At 43.5% G+C, this 21,254-nt stretch overlaps 1 protein-coding gene across 2 annotated transcripts in view; it reads left to right on the top strand.

Annotated features, from left to right (window-relative positions):
- Positions 1-6,997, top strand: part of LOC148522290 (uncharacterized) — a 49,533-nt gene extending 42,536 nt beyond the window's left edge. For both annotated transcript variants that reach the window (XM_088474174.1, XM_088474173.1), the window contains 3 exons: positions 1,899-1,994; positions 2,852-2,927; positions 3,533-6,997. In XM_088474174.1, the coding sequence (XP_088330300.1) occupies positions 1,899-1,994; positions 2,852-2,927; positions 3,533-3,681 (321 nt within the window). In that variant the 3' untranslated portion in view covers positions 3,682-6,997. The remainder of the gene's footprint in view (positions 1-1,898; positions 1,995-2,851; positions 2,928-3,532) is intronic.
- The last annotated feature ends 14,257 nt before the right edge of the window (positions 6,998-21,254 follow it).

Genomic DNA, 21,254 nt, shown 5'->3' with positions numbered 1-21,254 from the left:
GGGGAGGGGCAGACAGAGGGGTGACACAGATGGGGTAGACAGTGAGGAAGAAGCATGGAGCAGCAGGTTAGGATGAGAGCTGGAAGGCCTTGATGAAGTAGTGGGACTTGAGAGCCCGTTTAAAGACTTGTAAAGAGGTGTAGAGTCTGATAGGGAGAGGGATAGCATTCCAGAGGTTGGGAGCAGCAAGGGCAAAATCTTGGAGGCAGGAGTGGGAAGTTAACAGTTGGCATGAGAGGCGGCGTGCATTTGTTAAAGAAAGTCGGCGGACAGGTGTGTGAAGTGAGATGAGATCAGAGATGTAAATGGAAGAGAATTGGGTGAGGGCTTTGTAATTAAGTAATTAAGTGTAAGAACCTTGAATCTGGTTCTGAAGTTGAAGGGGAGCCAGTGTTGGGCTTGTAGGAGAGGGGAGGCAGATAATAGAACTTTTGAAGAGGAATATGAGCCAAGCAGCAGCATTGAGGACAGATTGTTGTGGAGAGAGGAGAGAGTCAGGGATGCCAGATAGTAGGATGATACAGTAGTCCAATTTGGAAATGACCAGTGAATGGATAAGGATCTAATGCAAGGCACACACTAAACATTGTGTACCCAGCGTGATGTCACTAGCGGCGTGACCTGGCAGGGTGCCCGCATCGGCAACTGCATTCGGCAGCATGGCCCCCGCTGACAATATCGCCAGTCAGACATGCATGCAGCGATATACTGGCCGATATGGATGATAGATCGTCTAGTGTGTACCAGGTTGAGATAGGCTTCAATTTTCCATCTCAAAAATATTTCCAGGAACAGACCCTGACTAAAATGAGTCAAGCAGTGAGTGGAAGGAAAGCAAGGTGGTAAGGCGGTTGTAAACAATATGCTCAAGGAGGTGAAAAGTAGGAGAGAGAGAGGTCGGTAGTTGGAGTGTGTTTTTTACGAATGAGGAGACAAAGGCATGCTTGAACGCAGAAGGGACAGTCCCTGATGAGAGTAAGAAATTGAGGAGGTGGGCAAGATGGGAACAGGCAGAAGGGGAAAGATAGCTGGAGGAGATGGGAAGGGTTAGGGTCAAGGGGGGAGGTGGTAGGAGATGAAGACTGGATGAGGGCCACTACTTCCTCTCCAAATACAGGGGAGAAGGATGTCAGAGTTGGTAAGATGGATGGGGACGTATGGAGTCATCTTTAGACGTAAAGTAGGTGGTAAAGTCAAGGGCAGAGAGCGAGGAGGGGGTGGGCAGAGGTAGGAGTTGAAAGTCGCGAAGAGACGTTGGGGCTAAGCCTGGGAGATAAGGTTCTTTAAATATGACTGTTTGGAGAGGGAAAGGGCAACAGTAAAAACATACAACATAGAATTCTGCACTAACCAAATACACCATGAACACTCCAAGCTGCACTCTGTATTACAATCAGGGGATGTTATATCCACAAACTGCAATATATATATATATATATATATATATATATATATATATATATATATATATATTAGGGGTGAGCGGGTTCGGTTTTACTCGGATTTACTCGGATCTTTTTATTGGCTATCGCCTATCATGTGTTTTGGATAGCCAATATAATCAATCCGAATTTGCGGTAAAGTGGCGATAAGAACCGAGTAAATCCGAGTAAAACCGAGCCTGCACATCCCTAATATATATATATATATATATATATATATATATATACATTAAGCTGCCCAAAGTCTTCCCCTTGTTGCCATTCCCACACTAGAAATCACTGAAATGTACGTATGACGGTTGCTGCGCTTCCTGTCTGGGCTGTAATCACCCGGCCATACTGTACCTTCTAAACGTAGGACCTCCCCAAAGCCAAGACGGCATTGTTGGATTTTTACACTGGTGCTTGTATAATTAACAATGACATATAATAACACTAATATTTATATACCGTCAGTCATCAAATGATTGTACCTCGGGGGATCTGAATACTCAGGGAACCAGCTGTGCAGAAGAGGAGAGTGATGTATTGGAACAGCAGAGGCAATCAGCGGTAAGTACAGTCGCAACACTCACTCTGCACCATGTACATCATTGTCAGCAGATCTGTGCTCGTATGACTGAGACACGTTACCACTGCTGGTCACTCCTTTGCTGATCACAGGTTGGTAGTAGGACAATCCAGGACACTGCATGTCAGGGAATGCACAATGTGCAGTGACCTGTAGCAACCAGACAACTACTCTCATTGTGGGGTCTATTTACTAAACCTTGGATGGAGATAAAGTACCAGCCAATCAGCTACTAACTGCCATGTCACAGGCTGTGTTTGAAAAATTACAGTTAGGAACTGGCTGGTTGGTACTTTATCTCCGTTCACTTTATCTCCACCCAAGGCTTAGTAAATAGACCCCGGTCTAATTTGGAACTATCATGGCCGCTGAGAAGCACAGACGCCTGAAATTGCAAATGGTCGACAAACTTTTTTTTTATCAATTTAGCCGAACTCTAATCCTAATCCTAAACCTCAGCCTAACCCTAACAATCATGTGTCGACCATTTGCATGTCGACCTTTAAAATTTGTCGACCTAATGCACTGTCAACCATTTACCTGTTGCCCTTTTAACCCTCTCGACCTATTCACTTTCTATCTTCTGGTCTCTATTGACTTTGTATCTTGTTACTGTCTATCGACCATCCGGATACCCTGTCCGCTATATAACACAGTGCTGTCTAGTTAGTAATATATGTATAATATACCACTGGAGTTTACTATACATCTTCATTAATAATGGTGGGGCCACCTGCCTGTGACACAAGCCCCGGTGATACTGTACCTGTAATATATACGTTTACAGTGCAGTATAATCATACATAAATAACCAATATTCTAATATTTGTTTCTCCAGAATGCACCAATGCCAGCAGAGAGGATAAGTGTTGAAGAACAGAGCCCGGTCCATTATGTGTCACATCATAGTCAGAGTAAGGAAATATTTACTATCTGTTGCTGTGATTACTCTGTTCTGTGGGCTGCCGGGATGCAGAAATGTACAGTACACACCACAGTATATTCCTTCAGTTCATGATAAAAGTGAGTGAGTCCTGTAATATGGGCAAAGAATACTGTATACTGTATGCCTTCAGCGCAGGGGCGTACTATAATAAGTGCAGGGTGTGCGGTGCACGCGGGCCCTTGGGTCCAGGGGGGGCCCACACCGCACAACCTACACCCATATTTTTAATACTAATGGTGATTTATGCAGCACTGGTGTAGCCAACGTGGGACTCCAGAGAGGTAAGTGTTGAAGAAAGGAGTGCAGGGTATGCGATCTGGGTCCGCGTAGACCCAGGGGCCCATGTGCACCGCACACCCTGCTCCCATTATAGATGAATGAGGCTCCCTGAGTGGGTGTGCTGGTGCAGCCTTGCACACCCCATGCACATTTTAGGTACTTGCATGTACTAGTATACAGCAAGAATTTGAGACTAACTTTATTCACAGCCCTTTATAGTTCTGTTTCCAATGATTGCTACATAGGAGTATTCTGTTTTATATCTCTCAGCTGTTTTTTTCTTCCATTCCTCAGGCTCACAGGATGCAGAGAGAACAAATATTGCCAACGTTACAGCGCCAGGGTCTACTCCAATAGTGGATCTACTGTCCTGTGACACAGAGGACCCTGATTCTGAAAAAGGTCCTGCAAACATTCCCTGCAAAGCGCAGACACCCGAATGAACTCACATAACTGAATAGGGGATAATAAACTAATATAGGATAAATGCTCTAGTAAAAAACCTGAAACTCGTATTCTAAGTTACTGTATAAGGAACATCACAATACAATAACTATATGTAAGCTGCTTGTAGTGCCTAGCCATTGTCATACTTGTATGTTACAAAAGGATCATAATCCTATATATTAAAAACATAAACCTTCTCATATGTAGGAACAATTCAAATTCGAAATGAGTAGGGGGCGTATTTTCCTGCCCTTCTGCAATGTCCGTTAGACTCTCAAATTTCGGGCAGATACTCCCACATCGGCAAAGAAGAGACTAAATGACACGTGTCCCATTATAATGAGATAGTATAAAGAGATGGGGGAAAGAAATGAATGACTTATCTATAGGGCCACTAAATAAAACGTTTCTCTGCCATATTTTAAATCTCATTATGAGCAGTAAGATTTTCACATTACCTATCAGGGATATCATTTATTTATTTAGTATATTTCTAATTTATTTGGTTATTTATCTATTTAAACTAATTTATTTTCAGTTGGGAATGGGCGCAGTATCAAAATGTGCGATGAAGCTGATTGTTGTCCATCTACCTTATAGTTACCATCTTTATAAGGGTCAGTGTTAGATAAGTATTACGCTCACAGCAGACACAATGTTACAAATCTTTAACAAAACAAGATTCAGGTATTCACCAGGAAATGGTTTCTTTTGAGGAGTTTTTGCCCATTTTGCTGCAAACTGTTCATCAGCCCCTATGTGTATAAGCTTTCTAGGGTATTTATCAAAGCTTAGAGAAAGATAAAGTAACAACCAATCAGCTCCTAAATGTCATTTTTGAAACAGTCTATAACATGTAACAAGTGTTGCAAGAGAATCTGGCCATACTACCCTCCCCCCTTCCTAATTATGTAACACATCCCTGTAGTACATTTATGAGGTGCACCAGAAAGTCTGAGTATGAAATTATGTTATATTTTTTAACACACAAGTTTTATATTAAGAATTTTTAACTGTGCCAGAATACACAACAAACTGCCTCACAGCGCCCCTTGTATAGGCCGGGTGGAACCCTGATAATGAGGTTATATTTTTTAACATACAGTACAAGTTTTATATAAAAAAATTTTTAACTGTACCTGAAGGTCCTGAACACACAACAAACTGCCTCACAGCGCTCCTAGTAATGGCAATTTAATGAAGTTATTTTCTAACACAGTGCCTGAACACACAACACAGTACCTCACAGCGCTCCTAGTAATGGCGATTTAATGAAGTTATTTTCTAACACAGTGCCTGAACATACAACACAATGCCTCACAGCGCTCCTGGTAATGGTACTCTAATTTTTTTTTTGTGCAGTGCTCAAAACAGTGTTTTATTTTAATTTTTATTATAGAGCAAAATGTTTTTATTAGACTTTTACATATGGAAAACCAGAACAAAACATTTTCAAGAACAGACAGGTCAGTCACAAAAAAAAAAATATCAGAGAATACAGATACACTGGAAAAGGTTTAAAACTCTGTAAAACAGCTGGAGAAAACATCAGTGAATCCACAGAAAAACAGAGACCCACAAATATATTAAAAACAGACTATGAATAAATGTTCAAATTAGAACAACGACATCAAGACAATAGGAAAAGGGGAGAGGGGAAGAAAAAAGACTAGAGAGAGAAAAGAAAGAGAACAAGAGAAATGATTGAAGACGCTCCAAATCTGATGCTATATACTAGCGGTGACCAGTCGCAATGTAAAAAGAAAATAGGACAATGGTCACCATACTAAATCACTTGCGTTAGATTTATATATTATCAGTATAAAGCTCGCTAGGCGCTACAAGTAAGGCGTGATTTGTACTTGGCTATTTATTTGTATTGCTGAAGTTCTTATGCTGTATACTCGATCATTAAAATTACGATGTTTAGATATCGTTACTAAACAATTTATTATATTTTAGTTTATGATCTGTTATCCTGTTTTGAGAGTTCATATCGGCATCTACACAGAAGGAGACGGGAAATGGCGCTGGATACATCGCTGAAGAAGTTGGCAGCTGCTGAGAGGGGAAATCTTGGCTCCTCGTTCTCCCCTGTTAAAGTGGCATTAGGGAAACTACAGTAGTTATCTCTCATCTTCCTTAGCTGCTTATGATTATTCTGTGGTTACCAATCTACCCTAGTGACCGATGTCATTGGTTGGACTTGCGCAGAAGTATTATTGTTTACTGCATGGAATGCAAATGGCATATCAGGCCAAGTCTGTCCGCATGGGTCCATCTAATTTTCTCTATTTAAACATATTTTATTGAAACATATGAAGAATTCACAAGGTTATTAGTTACAAAATAAATATGAATATATTTGAAACAGATATAACCTCATATATACTAGCAAAAAAATTGTGAATTTTTATGTTATTTATTTAATTTTTTTTAACTTGTTCCCTACATAATACAATACAATATTATCATCTGAGCTTACCAAATAAATTGAAAATAGGAACAAAGGAAGAGGGAGGTCAGCCTGAGGGGAGAGAGAAAAATAATAACCGGGGTAAAAATAAAATAAAAAAATAAAAAGCGACATTAGTATTGCCCATACTATTAAACCATTTAGATATGTCTGGATATTGAAAAGATCAAATGGAAATATCAAGGGGTATACTGTAGCACTATGTCATACAACATGTTGGAGAAGATACCAGGTCGTATTTTCAAATACTTTGTTTATACCAGTCTGCAATTGTAATGGGAGAGTGAGAAGGTACGGCTTCCCATTTAGTATAGAATCTCCGCTAAAATGCAGAGACCAGATTGGGATCATCTCATCATGCGTTTACACCATCTTATATTGGGTTAGAACTTCATCTCAACCTACCCAATTAGCTTCTACTCTCATCAGTATGGTTATGTGTTACCATGCGTGTTTAATTTTGCTATGTGGGACCTGTACTGCACTACTACTGGTCCCCAAAACTATGGCCAAAAAGAGTGAAAGTTACCCACTCAAAATCGGTGTACCAATCCAGCCGATGTTACCCAACCAACCGTGCCAAACACTAGCCTTTCATATACTGTACTGGTGACTGACACTCACCACAATCACTGCTTGGAAAGATCTGACGGGGTCAAACTGTGAAGCGGTCAATTGACCAGGAAACATGTTGCTATTCTCTGCTGTATATCTTTTAGAACAGGACTTTCATTCCCTTATCCCCGTGATCACATTTTTTGCTGAAACATTTTGCTCAAGTTGTGGTTTTTAAGAATTTATTTATATTGCGTAAAACTGTGTTTTCATTGGCAAAACTGCGCAGTATTGAACTTTCATAATAAAACTTTATATTCATTTATCTAACCGGACCCTTTTATTTATTGGGTCTTATAGTTCTGCATTTAAGTGCTGGTTATAGTAAATATCTTCAACACACCGACGGACATCGGGATAGATAAATGACTGTCCAAAGCTTCATAATTATTCATTAAAGCAGAGTTTCCCATTACAGTCTAGGTTTTAAGAAAATCCAGGCTTGAGCACAGATAGTTAAATCAAATTGACTTGAGGTACTAATTAAGGTGACTTGAGGTACTAATTAAGTCACCTGTGCTCAAGCATGAATATCCTTAAAACCTGGATTGTAATGGCGGCGTTTGGGAAACTCTGCACTAAAGTATTGGAACCAAGAGGACATTACGTTGTTGAGCAACCACTGCAGGACAACGGTTATAGGATTTCCCAGCGCCTACTGTTGTCATTTATATGGTGAGTGTGTCTGATGGTGGCACCTTGGACCTCATTCAGAGGCGGTCGTATGCATCTGATGTTTCCAAACCACGTATGCGTACGGTTAGTTGTGCACATGTGCGTACGGGACCTTGCGATCCAAAATGCTATTGATCGTACGGCTTATGAGCAGGAAGTGGCTTCCGGGAGTTGATTGACATGAAAGGCCGTTTGTGGGTGTTGACAGGGGTGGTGGTCTGAAAACGCAGGCGTGCCTCAGCGTTTTGAGGGCGTTTTAGGGGCGTACATAAATTACCTGCTACGACCGACATAGAAGGCCGGAAGTAGTAAAACGTCACTCTGCGAGCAGGTTAGAGGCCTGGCTGAGCGTATAGCTTGAGGTTGGGTACGTGCTCTCTCAAGCCCCAGAGTACAATCGATACTATCAAATTTTACTGATATTCGGAGTGATGTTTCTATTTTGAGCCATACAATGCAAGCAGCTAATAATCGTTTGTTGTAGCTAACAACACTGCTAATTGGCTTGTAATTGATTCTGCTACGTTTGCATTAGAGAATAATAAGAATAAATATATTACATGGGGATGGCTTATTCTATGCGTTTTTTGTTAATTTTTGGAGTAATTTGCAGATAACACAAGCGGCCGCAACCATCAGAAGAAAATTAACATACAGCGACTGACAATGACTGACAACGATTGACTCGATCGTTAGCTGCTATCACTCGTTAGCTAGAGGAGGTGCATGTATGGGCGTCACTTTTGTTACGACTGACCGGCCGTGCGATCGCTTCCTTTTTCAGTTTTGCGGTCGTTAGGCGTATGACCGAGCGGCCGCTTACGACCGACTCTGAATGAGGTCCCTTATCCCAATGATTATACCTCTATATGGATAAGTGGGAACCCCTTTGTGGCAAAACAAACTGTCCACATCCATTGCATGCGTTACCAACATGAAGATGCCATGCCAAGCGTCTGTGATAAATTAGAGACTGGTTTGTGAGTGAATTATCCCCCAGAAAGTCTCTAGAATTCTGATTCCGCTGACCCGAATCTTTCATCTCTCTGTAGGACACCAAATACAGTATTATCCAGCAGTAGCGTCTGCTGCCTCATTATTTGTCCGTGCTGCAGACCTCTGATGTGCGAGTCGTCTCCCACTTCAAAATAGCTTTATTATTGCACCCAGGTGTGTACGTTCCCTGCTTCATGTAAGCTTGAAGGCTCCTGTATACTAATGGGAAGGAAGATCCACAGTCATTGGCTTCATGGATGTAGGTTCCATGGACAACGATTGTCATGTGTTTTATATGGGTTGGGTATGAAATCCCGGCTGTGGGGATGCCGCTGGTCAGAATACCGACAGTGGCATCCTGACAGCCAGAATCCTGACACCCATAGGGAAGACAGGTAAGTGTTTTCCTAACCCCTACCCTCACCTTCCCTCCCTGGTGCCTAACCTCCCCCCTAGTGCCTAAACCTTACCTCCCTCTCCCTGCACCCTAAAACTAACACCCCCTCCCTGCTGCCTAAACCTAACCTCCCCCCCTAGTGTCTAAACATAACCTCTCCCTCCCTGCACCCTAATCGTAGCCATCCCTCCCCGGTGCCTAACCCTAACCCCGCACCCTAACCTCCCCCTCCCTGCACCCTATTCCTAATTGTCCCTCCCCGGTGCCTAACCCTAACCCCTAACCTCCCCCTAACACCCCGATACTTACCTTCGGGATGTCGGGATTTCGGTACAGGTATTCAGACCAATGGGCATCCCGCATGCCAGGATGCCGACTACATCCGTTTTATATAATGTATCTGGAAGTTGTCATATTATGCCTAGTTGTAACTGGCGCCAAATATACAGTACCAGCAGGTAATAAAATCTCTTGTTGACCATTGAAATAAATTTAATATACTTATTTTTAATTTTTTTGGAGTGCCCTGCAGCCTGCATGGTGATTGATGTTAGATCCCGGTGATCCTTAATTTGTTATGGCTGCGGTAACAGTAAGAGATTATAATGATCAGGTCCATAATTAATAGCTGTGCCCCTAAGGGCCTGCTGCGTCTGTGGGGCTGATTCAGATGTCGGCGCTAATGCAATCACAGAGCCGTGTGAAAATATGTTGCTGCTGTGGCCTCCCGAAAAAGTATTATTATTACGCCCACCGTCGGCTCCGCAGATCCAAGCAAGTGGGCGCAAATACGTAACGGCGGTTGCAGATCTTTCAACAATCAACCATCTGAATAATCCTATGGTCGCGCAGAATGGCCGCAGGCAATAAGACACTGCTGCCGTGTTTTCTGCGTACTGGATCACAGTTGTAGGCTAAGATGCACCCCGTAAATGCCTGTGACACGCCGGCATTTTTGCGGTCACTCCCGTAACCGCCCCAAAGGTCCCTGATTGTCAATCACTAGGCAAACATATCCTCACTGCGAGCGGCATCGCTAAGGTACCTTGTCGCGTGCGCAGTGCATCCGTGACACATGCACAGTCGGCCAGTAATCATTCAACTGCGTAAATATCTGCATCGTGTCCACATCTGAATTAGACCCAGTGTACGCAGCTGCGATGTGAAAACTGCTTCTTTGCAAATCCAAACATCTGCGTAAAAGGTCGTAGCATCTGTCACAGATCATTCGATTGATACAGTCCTGAGCCTATGGTCCCACAGAATGGCCGCAGGAATTGAGATGCACCATATTCCTTGCATACAAAATTACCCTTTGCGAGCCATCGTTATCAAAATTTATTTTCCGCGCCATGTTAAATGTTTTACTTTTTTACCTGCCTGAGGCAGTAACCCTGGCGCGCTGGGTGCTGAGACAGTTTCCTGCTCTGAGATAAATGTGGGCGTTAAATTACAACAGTAGAAATGATACTTACCACCAACTATTACAGACGAGTGTGGATTGAAAGATCTATAGTAACTGGTTAGACAGTCATTAGATCGACACCAGAAGGTTGATGAGGTCAAGAGGTTGCTGGGGCTCAAAAGGGCGACACACAAATGGTTCACAGAAAAAATTCACACATTTTTCTTATTTTAACCTCAATCCTCACCCTAATGCCCCCCTAAATGCCAAATCCCAACCCTCCCCTTCCGCAGCTTAATCCTAACCCTCCGCCAAGTGCCTGACCCTCATGCTCACCCTAACCCTAAAAATACTGAAGAATCATGAAAAACAATGTGTCAACTTTTTCTGTGTCAACCTTGAGTTGAGTTCATACCGACAATTAACTGTCAACCATATGCATGTCGACAGTCTGGTGTAGACCTATTGACTCTCTGTCTAGACACTGTCCATCTGGACAACATTACAGACAAATCTCACCCCAATGACTACAGTATGTGCTGATAACACTTCTTTGTGCCTCTGGACTAGTTATGTTCTAAACTTTTTACCCTACGACGGTCATAGTAGAATTACCAGGTCTCCTTACTTGATTGTGCAATGCGGTAACAATGCTCTCGGCAATTTAGGATGAGACCATTATTGTAACAGCATTGTTTCTACTGGTTCCAAAATTATTTAAAAAAAATAATTGATTTAAATAAAAACATTTTTTTTCTTCTTAAATATCTGATAAATGAAGTTTCTATTAAATATGAATTACATCAGTTGCTTAGCTGAGGATGGAAGGGGGAATTATCCCAAACAGGATAATAAATAAATAATAATTGTATTACATTACTATAATGTGTGCTCCATTTGTCTTGCATCCCTGTACTGTAAGCAGTGCTTGTTTTATATCCGCACTGTATAGTTTCGCAGAATATGTGGGTGCTATTTAAATAGTGATAAAGTTTATTTATTAACGTTTCTTATATAGCGCAGCATATTCCGTTGCGCTTTACAATTGTAAGCATTAATAGAACAAAACTGGGTAATAACAGACAGATATATAGGTAGGAAGGCCCTGCTCGGATGCTTACAATCTATAGGGAAATAGGCATTGATACACAAGGATAGGTGCTATATATTGCATTTTGGTCCAGCCAGAATGCACAGTTTCTTGGTTGGCTGCATGATCCAGTCACACAAGAATGTCGACCAAATGTCATGAGGATGTGAGAGAAAGACGATGTGTTAGATTGTGTGTGGACTGTAAAAGGGGATGTAATTAAATATGGAAGCTATGAAGGTTATGTGGGTGGTTCAGGAATCTGATAAGCTTGTCTGAAGAGGTGAGTTTTCAGGGAACGCTTGAAGGATTGGAGACTAGAGGAAAGTCTTATTGTGCGTGATAAGGAATTCCATAGAGTTGGTGCAGCCCGAAGAAAGTCCTGTAACCGTGAGTGGGAGCAAGTAATGCTTGGGGCTGAGAGAAGCAGATCTTGTGCTGAGCGGAGAGGTCGGGTTGGGAGATATTTTGAAATGAGTGAAGAGATGTATGTTGGTGTGGTTTGGTTAATAGCCTTATGTGTAAGTAAAAGTATTTTATATTGAATACGGTAGAAAACCAGAAGCCAATGGAGGGACTGACAGAGTAATATATAACCCGACCTGCCAGGATATCATAAATGGATTCTTTGCTTGTAAGTACAGTATATTGCTTCTAAGTATATATCTTTAGCATATGTGATTAAAAACTGTATATCAAAATTGTTGTTTATTGTAAATAACACTTAGTTTTGTAGGATATTGGTGACCAGTGGCCTATTCATCAAGCCCTGCTGCTCGGCAGTGGTATCTTAGCATTGAGTAGCAGTGGTGGATACTAAAACACCAGAGCAATTCAACATTGAGCAACTATCGGCCATCTGTGCATGAATCTCTGATCCAAAAACACCTCTACTTCCGTAGCATTGAAACTTAACACTGCAGAGTCTGACTTGGGTTCACACATGTGCCCGAAGATCCCGATGTCTGATGGAGGGAGACGAACAGGAACGTAGGGATCCAAATCGATCCCTCTTCGCAATCCCGGACTCCTTCCCATAGGAAGGGCAATGAGAACGGACGCCCACTAAACACTGCGTCCATTACTGCAATCAAATTTTGGAATTGATGTATTTTCGGAGTTTGAGGCATTGGGAAACAAGGAGGTCCCCATACTAGTGTATGGGAACTAAGGGCCTGGTTCAGCACAGGACGGAATTGCAAAGCTGAACATAAGCAGCTTTGCAATTCTGTCCTTGCAATTATGGTAAAACAGCAGGAGGCGTCATTCTGCTACAGGGATGACCGGTAAGCAGGAGAATTTACCTGTTTAATAATTGGCGCCAACACTCAAGTTTTACAAAAGTACTGTAGGTGAGAATTTATATTTACACACACTATTAAGGATACTATGTTGTCAGACACACGGATTTCCGTAACAGTTGTATTCATATTACTTGTTGGGACGCTAGTTTTACTGTTCACTATTTACTTGATTAATTTGATTTACTTGATTAATTATTATAATAGTTTGTTTGACCAGTTCTGATATGAATTTCATGTTGTACCCAATGGTTTTCTAAGAGCCCCAGGAAAGAGGAGTGCAGGGTCCATGGAAACACTGGCATCAAATTTGATCTAATACCCGTGGAACCTTCGAGATTCTCTTTGACAGCGCCAGGTGTGGACTAGGACAGCGGTTGACTGTGTGTGTGGAAGTGAGAGGCCAGGGAAGACAGCCCAGGTGAGTAGACAGGAAAATGAGCTGATAGCTGCTGCAGGACCTTTAAGGCTATTGTCCTGTCCGGAATCTGTATTTAATGCCAGCGGCTGAACAACTGCCAGATCAAATACCGCCAGTGGAACACCGACGGACCTAATTCTCGACTGGGGCTGGTAAGTATTAATGGTGCCTAACCCTAACTTCCCCCGCTAGTGCCTAACCCTAGCATCCCCATTAGTGCCTATACCGAACCCTCCCGGGGGGGGGGTGCTTAACACTAATCCCCCAAGTGGTGCCTAACCCTAACCCCCATTTCCCTACCCAGTGGCAACAGGATTTCTAGAGGGGGGGTTCCAAAAGCTTAATTGAGTGAGTGTGGCCAGTCCATGAAGAGAGCAGAATCAGTACTTAACCAGTTTTAATAAGCATCTTACGAAGTGTATTATGTGTCATAATTCCAGCATATACAGGACCAGTGATCACAGTAAGCCATTAGATGCGTCAGTAGAGCCATCCTGCCTGAGCTGAATGTTATTATTTTATATGTGGGCACCATTCCAGAGCATGGGAGCAAGTCTGGGAGCCTGGAGGAGCAGCAGAAGAACCTAGCACTGTCATCGACATATATGTACTGTACATATTGGGCTCAATAGCAGTACATCTCTAACAGTGCATGTTTCCAGATCTCCTAGTTGGTGCACAGGTTATTTATTACTGGCTGATACATGTTAAAAGATCTACAGGTGGAGCTAATGATTTCATTTGTGATACTGAGAAGAACATGAAGCACTAGTAAATTTCTATTTCTATTGAGGTCATGGGCTGGGGAGGGGGGTTTCCAGGCAGCCGAAACCCCCCTGCGTTTGCCTATGCTACCCTAACCCTCCTGGGAGGTTGCCTACCCCCAAGTGCCCACGGAGGTCCCTAAAGCTAACCCCCCCCTCCCTCAACCCCCTGCGGCTAGACGCTAAGACACCCGGCTTACCTTCGTTCGGTATGCTCGGTGTCGGGATTTTGTAGTGGGGCTAATGATAGGCGTCGGGATTTCAACAACCATCTTTAGTCCCATGTCTGGCTGTCAGTGTTGGGATATTGGCGGGCGTGATAGCGCAGGGTATCCTGACTGCATCCCCCGTCCTGTCCACATGTAGCCAGTGCAGCAGAGACAACACTGCTCCTGTCAAGGCCTGCCCCATCACCAGATGCGGATAGATGGATGTATCAGACAGGCATCAGGGGCAATAGGCCTAGGGAAACCAAAGCTACAGTAAGCAGCATATGTTAATTGAAAAAGATGATGTAGGGGAGGTGTGTGAGGAAGGAAACATACATCAGTGCTTTCCAGTCTCTTTCTGCAACTGTCACAAACAGACCAGGTTTTAATCATAGCCATGCTTTTAGCACACTGGATTTAACCTACCAAATAAAAAACAAATCATATTTGAAACAAAATTATTTCTGTGCTCCATGGTGGTTATCTTCAGGCCCGCCAAGCCGCGGCGAGCCTGGGTAACAGGGGGTGTGGCCTAATCACTGGGCTGCGCGCTGGGAAGGGGGGGGGCACTCTGAGCCCCCTCAGCCCTGCTCAAAGCTGGGGGTGTGTGATCAGTGTGATCGCTCCCCCCCCACAGGCATAGGAGACTGCTCGTGGCTGCTGCTCAGCAGCCACGAGCAGTCTCCACTGCAGCTCAGCACACGCTATGTGCTGGGCCGTTGTGAGGGAGGGGGGGGGGGCAGCACCGGGCCCCTCAAGAGACCCGGGCCATCAGTACCCGCTCCCCCCCCTGTCGGCGCCCCTGCTTATCCTTAAAAGCTGGAATTTAGGGGGCCTGATTATTATAAACTATTTGGGAGATAATCCTCAAGAACAGCCATTTTCGGGTTATACTCACAAATATTAAGGATCCCCCAGATGTACTATGGAGGGATCACAGCAGATATCTCCGATATGGGGGCTGTGGTCCTGCTGAATTTACCAAGCTCTATAATGTGAACAGTCAGCCGCTGTGGCTCTTGGTTCAGATAGGATAATGCCATCTCTAATGGTGTTATCCAATAGTAGCCTGTGAGTTACTATTTTGTATATGTTTCCGGAGAGGGAGCCTTCGGATCCCTCTCCATCATCCCCCGGTGACGCGTGCGTATTGTACTTCAGGGACCTGGTGAGACTTTACTAATGTTATCATGGAGTTTGGAGGAAAATTACAGGTAATATAAATAACACTGGTCCTGGGATTCAAACCAAAATCTATATGGTCATCACCAACTGTAAACCTGGCAGCCATTCAGCTGAGCCACCTCATGACCAAGTTCATGTTGAGACTTTTACTAATGTTATCATGGAGTCTGGGGGAAAATAACACGTAATATAAATAAGACTGGTCTTGGGGTTCAAACCAGGATCTCCATGGTCATCACCAGCAGTAAACCTGGTAGCCATTCGGCTGAGCCACCACATGACCAAACATATGGGGAGACTTTTACTAATGTTATCATGGAGTCTGGGGAAAAATTACAGGTAATATAAATAACCATGGTCCTGGGATTCAAACAAAGATCTACTGTATATGGTCATCACCAACTGAAATCCTGGTAGCAATTCAGCTGAGCCACATCATGACCAAATTTATGGGGAGACTTTTACTAATGTTATCATGGAGTCTGGAGGAAATTAGAGGTAATATAAATAACACTGGTCTTAGGACTCAAACCAGGATCTCCATGTTCATCACCAGCAGTAATCCAGGCAACCATCTCATGACCAAGTACTGTATATGGTGAGACTTTTACTAATGTTATTATGGAGTCTGGGGGAAAATTACAGGTAATATAAATAACACCGGTCTTGGGGTTCAAACCAGGATCTCCATGGTCATCACCAGCAGTAAACCTGGTAGCCATTCAGCTGAGCCACATCATGACCAAATTTATGGGGAGACTTTTACTAATGTTATCATGGAGTCTGGGGGAAATTAGAGGTAATATAAATAACACTGGTCTTAGGACTCAAACCAGGATCTCCATGTTCATCACCAGCAGTAATCCAGGCAACCATCTCATGACCAAGTACTGTATATGGTGAGACTTTTACTAACGTTATTATGGAGTCTGGGGGAAAATTACAGGTAATATAAATAACACTGGTCTTGGGGTTCAAACCAGGATCTCCATGGTCATCACCAGCAGTAAACCTGGTAGCCATTCAGCTGAGCCACATCATGACCAAATTTATGGGGAGACTTTTACTAATGTTATCATGGAGTCTGGGGGAAATTAGAGGTAATATAAATAACACTGGTCTTAGGACTCAAACCAGGATCTCCATGTTCATCACCAGCAGTAATCCAGGCAACCATCTCATGACCAAGTACTGTATATGGTGAGACTTTTACTAATGTTATTATGGAGTCTGGGGGAAAATTACAGGTAATATAAATGGTTTTAGGTTTCAAACCAGGTTCTCCATGGTCATCACCAGCAATAAACCTGACAGCCATCTAGCTGAGCCACCTCATGACCAAGTATATGGAGAGACTTTTACTAATGTTATCATGGAGTCTGGGGGAAAATTACAGGTAATATAAATATCACTGGTCTTAAGATTCAAACCAGGATCTCCATGGTCACCACCAGCAGTAACCCTGGCAGCCATCCATCTGAGCCACCACATGATCAGGTGTATAATGAGACTTTTACTAATGTTATCATGGAGTCTGGTGGAAAATTATAGGTAATATAAATATCACTGGTCCACGGATTCAAACCAGGATCGCCATGGTCATAACCAACACCAGCAGTAACCCTGGCAGCCATTCAGCTGGACCACCACATGACCAAGCAATTGTGGATACTATTACCAATGTTATCATGCGGGGGGAAAATTACATGTACTATAAAAAAAAACACTGGTCTTTGGATTCAAACCAGGGACCCCACCATTGATATGCATAAATAACCTTGTGAGCCATCTGGTATAACTAGTCGAGTCTTTTCACAATGTCGTTAACCACTCAGCTGCTATTTTACAGGCACTAAGATAAAACGAAGCCAAACAAGATTCTCACTATGCTGCATATAGAGGATCTTTTCTGATAGCTCACTGACATTCAGACCGAGGGCCAAACTGGCTCAGTGTACTTATACCCATGTACTGTACTTTGTTCACTGCAATTGAGGAGTCTCCATGGTCATCACCAGCAGTAATCCAGGCAAACAGCCAGCTGAGCCACCACATGACCAAGTATATGGGGAGACTTTTACTAATATTATCAGGCAGTCTGGGGAAAAATTAAAACTAATATAAATAACACCGGTCCTGGGATTCAAACCAGGATCACCATGGTCATCACCAGAAGTAACTCTGGCAGCCATCAGCTGAGCCACCACATGACCAAGTACATAGCGAGACTTTACTAATGTTACAATGGAGTCAAGGGGAAAATTACAGGTAAAATAAATAACTTTAGTCTTAGAATTCAAACCAGGATTTCCATGGTCTTCACCAGCAGTAATCCTGGCAGCCATTCAGTTGAGCCACCTCATGACCAAGTACATGGTGAGAATTTTACCAATGTTATCATGGAGTCTGGGGGAAAATTACAGGCAATATAAATTACACTGGTCCTGGGATTCAAACTTTACTGCTAGGCCAGTGAGTCACCCTATACTGCTGATCAGCAGAGAGATTTTTCTCAATGTCTTATACCATTAAGCTAGAATTTTGCCAATGTCATCTATCTGCCATATAAGGCAGTAACAGTGAAGTCACCATCCCCGGGAATAAGCAGGGACTCTACCATTACTGTCCCTAGAGCACATTGCTGCTAGCCCATGGAGCTGACCTGTGCTTTGGGAAGAGAGGACACCTCATCAGGCAGCATCCAAAGCATCAAAGAAATCTGAGCAATATACAAGTTTTCAAACTCTTATGCTCCTTACACACGGAGCGATCAGACAACGATAACGATATCGCCGTCTGATCGTCCTGTGCCCTCTTGGTGTGCTGGATGATCGATATCGATCATCCAGCACACCACCAACTTACCAACGACTAGCGATCAATGATCGCGGGTCCCTATAGTAATCTGGTCAATATCGACCAAGTTGACCTGCATGCACGGGCGATGGACAATATCGCTATCGTCCATACATGTCCACGAATTGCAGGTTGTTGGTGGGTTGGAAGGGCCAACCCACCAACATTATCGTTCAAATCGTTCAGTTTTATCATACCGTGTGTACGCAGCTTTAGTTGCTTTCAGTAGACACCTGCAGTATACTGAGCCATCATGCTCACTACAATAACAAGGGGTATATTTACTAAATTGATTTAAAATAAATATAAATCAATCAACACCGATGTGTTTCTGGGGCTAAATCACAGATTTAATAACACTTTTAAAAACAAATATTGTCAGTAAATGTGTGATTTAGCCCCAGAAACATAACAATTAAATCGCTTTTTGCTTAAAATAAACCTTAAATAAATATACCTACAGGTTTGTTTGAAGATACAAACCTCAAACTTTTCAAATGTAGTGGACAAGGCACATGAGTATTAGTTCGCTGAGTTATTTGGGGACCTACATAGTGAGAGTGACTTTTCTCAGTGTCATCAATCAGTATAATGCAACAGTAATAAACAATAAGACTAAGGGCCGTATTCAATTAGAAGCGAAAAGCCATTTTCCACGAAAAATGTATTGCCGATCGTGGCTTTTCGCGTGGTCGTAACTTATCTCCAAATTCAATTCCAGACAGTTTTCGCCTGCGCGGAAAGTCAATGCAATGTAATAGGCGAAAAATATTCGCCTCTGAATAGCAGGTAAGTGCAATATATTTCTTTTGGGGTGCAAACAAGGGGAACCCACTCAGAATCCTTGGGACAGCGCCGGAAAGGATAACTGTGTCAAAAAATCCAGGGAAAAAACATAAGAACACCCCAAAAAAGTACTTTCATTTTTGGGGTGAAAAAGTACAAAGTGGGCGGACAAGCATAAAAACTAGCGAAATAGCCTTCTTAGGGGTCTGCAAGGATGGGTCAGGTGTTTTTAGGATTGCAGGTGGAGGCAACAGGTGCATTTTTAAATTTTTTGTAAACTTCACCTTAGAGACTTTAAAAGATGCTAGTACAAATTTTCAAGCACCCCAAATTTGACAGGAGAACTTATTTTCACCAAAAAATACAGCTTAATGCCATTCTTCACCACTTTTACAAGGACGCTAATAACAAGGATTTTAAACCACTTCAGTACCCCAAATAGTTGTAATAGGGCTATTGGAACACTTCTACATTGACCCCCAATGTTTGTGCATCTTTTTGGGGGGGTTCAGACTGATTCCCCCAATTCTGACAGTACTTTCTACCTGTTCCGCATTCGCCGCTTGGCATTTTCGCTCGGTTAGTAATTGAATAGGGCGGAAAAACGGGGACGCGCATGATAAGTTTTTGCATCCAAAACATGCGATGTAGGCAAAAAGTTGGGTAGGCGGAACTTTTTCGCGGAGGCAAAACTAATTGAATATGGCCCTATGTTGGCATTTGAACCCCAGACTCCTCAATTGCAGTAAGTAAAGCAGATGGGGATTAGTGCACTGAGGGCCTGATTCAGACCCGCTCGCGAGCGCATAGCGCTCGCAAGCAGATTGATGGTGGGTCATCGCGCACGCGCGGCATGCACACCGCGCATGAGTGAGCCCCGGAGCGAGTGAGAAATCACTCACTCCGGGACTCGCTACAAGATGGGGCAGCTGTCGATGTTGATCAACAGCTCATGGAGGGGGGGTGGCTGCACAAACTAAGGTGTTCCCAAAGGAACGCCTGCCTTTTGTGGGCGCCCCTACTGACATCACTAGTGATGTTAGTAGTGGACTTCCTGCTCTATTAGAGCAAGAAGTCCACTCGGGCTTGCGAGACCTGAGACCCTACCACAGGGTCTCCTCGCAAGCCCGATGGTCGCGATAATCGCGACCATTGCCAGTCCGCACGCACACGCTGAGGGAGAAGACTCCTATCTATCTATATCCAGTGGTGTATTTCCCCGCTGTAACACCCGGTGCAGGGAGGGCTGATGTGGCCCCGCAGACAGTGGTTGTGGCCTCATGGGCAGGGGGTGTGCTCTCATGACCCGAACCCCCTTTGTTATCACTCCGGGGGGGGGGGCCTGAAGGTGTGGCATACACACCACCTCTACACTCCTCAGTCCACCTCTCATCAAATACCCTCTACACCAATACTCAGTGCAATATAGAACCAGTAGGGAGGTATTTATAGTGGAGAGACATAAAGCAGTCACTAATCAGCTGCTGGGGTTTATGTGTCATGCAGTGTGGAGAAGTGACCCAGTGGGGAAGTAGCCCATAAAAATCAATCCGTTTCTACTGTAGTTATCATTTTCAAGTACAATCTGTAAATGATAGGTAGAAGGTGCTTGGTTGCCAGGGCAGCTTTTCCACTGGGCAACTGCTCGGCTCTGTGATTAATAAACCCCCAATTTAAAAAAGGAGCTGAATGACGACTGCTTCATCCCTCTGCCACTGCAGCACACGGATGATGGCTTTGCAGGTCTCAGGGATGATGAGACCCAAAGCTTGAGGAGAAATGAGGGATCTAAACTTGAGATCAGCCAGTGGACCTGCCAGTAGCCAAGAAGCGTAGAGGTGCCACCAGTCTCTCCTCAGCAGGGATGGCCCTCCGTAACCTGGTGTCACCAGACACAGCAACTCCTGGGAGGTGGCATCATCCCTCCGCAGGAAATTCCTGAAGTTATCAGGATTTTTCTCCCGAATCTCCAGGAGCAAAGGCGTATGAGACATGGAGTGTCTGCATCAGCCACCCCTTGGACCAGCAGGCCCTCTCAATTCTTCTCTTCTTGTGAGCCTTCCTGGGTATCAGGGAGTGATGCCACAATGACAGCGTAGGCAGCCACAGCTTGAAAGCGATAAGAATCCATAACTTCCAGAGCACAAAAGCACTTTGCAGAGCTAAGCAAATCAAAGCAGAGCAGTAAGCTATGTAGAGCGTTCAGCAGGTAAACATAGCCTCAGCAAACACGAAGCAGAGCAGCTATGTAGAGTGTTGATCAGTAGCCTCAGCAAACACAAAGCAATACTGCACAGAGAAAATGGTGTTTTCCCTACTTCCTCTTTATTACAGCACAGCCCACTGTCCATTGTACAACCCATTATTCTAATTTCCAGGGGATCCAAATAATG

The sequence above is a fragment of the Taudactylus pleione genome, unplaced genomic scaffold (genome assembly GCF_031769625.1).
Source record: "Taudactylus pleione unplaced genomic scaffold, aTauple2 ptg000148l, whole genome shotgun sequence".
NCBI classification, from domain to species: domain Eukaryota; kingdom Metazoa; phylum Chordata; class Amphibia; order Anura; family Myobatrachidae; genus Taudactylus; species Taudactylus pleione.
Note: the sequence above shows the minus strand (reverse complement) of the source record. Positions and strands in the feature narration are given on the sequence as shown.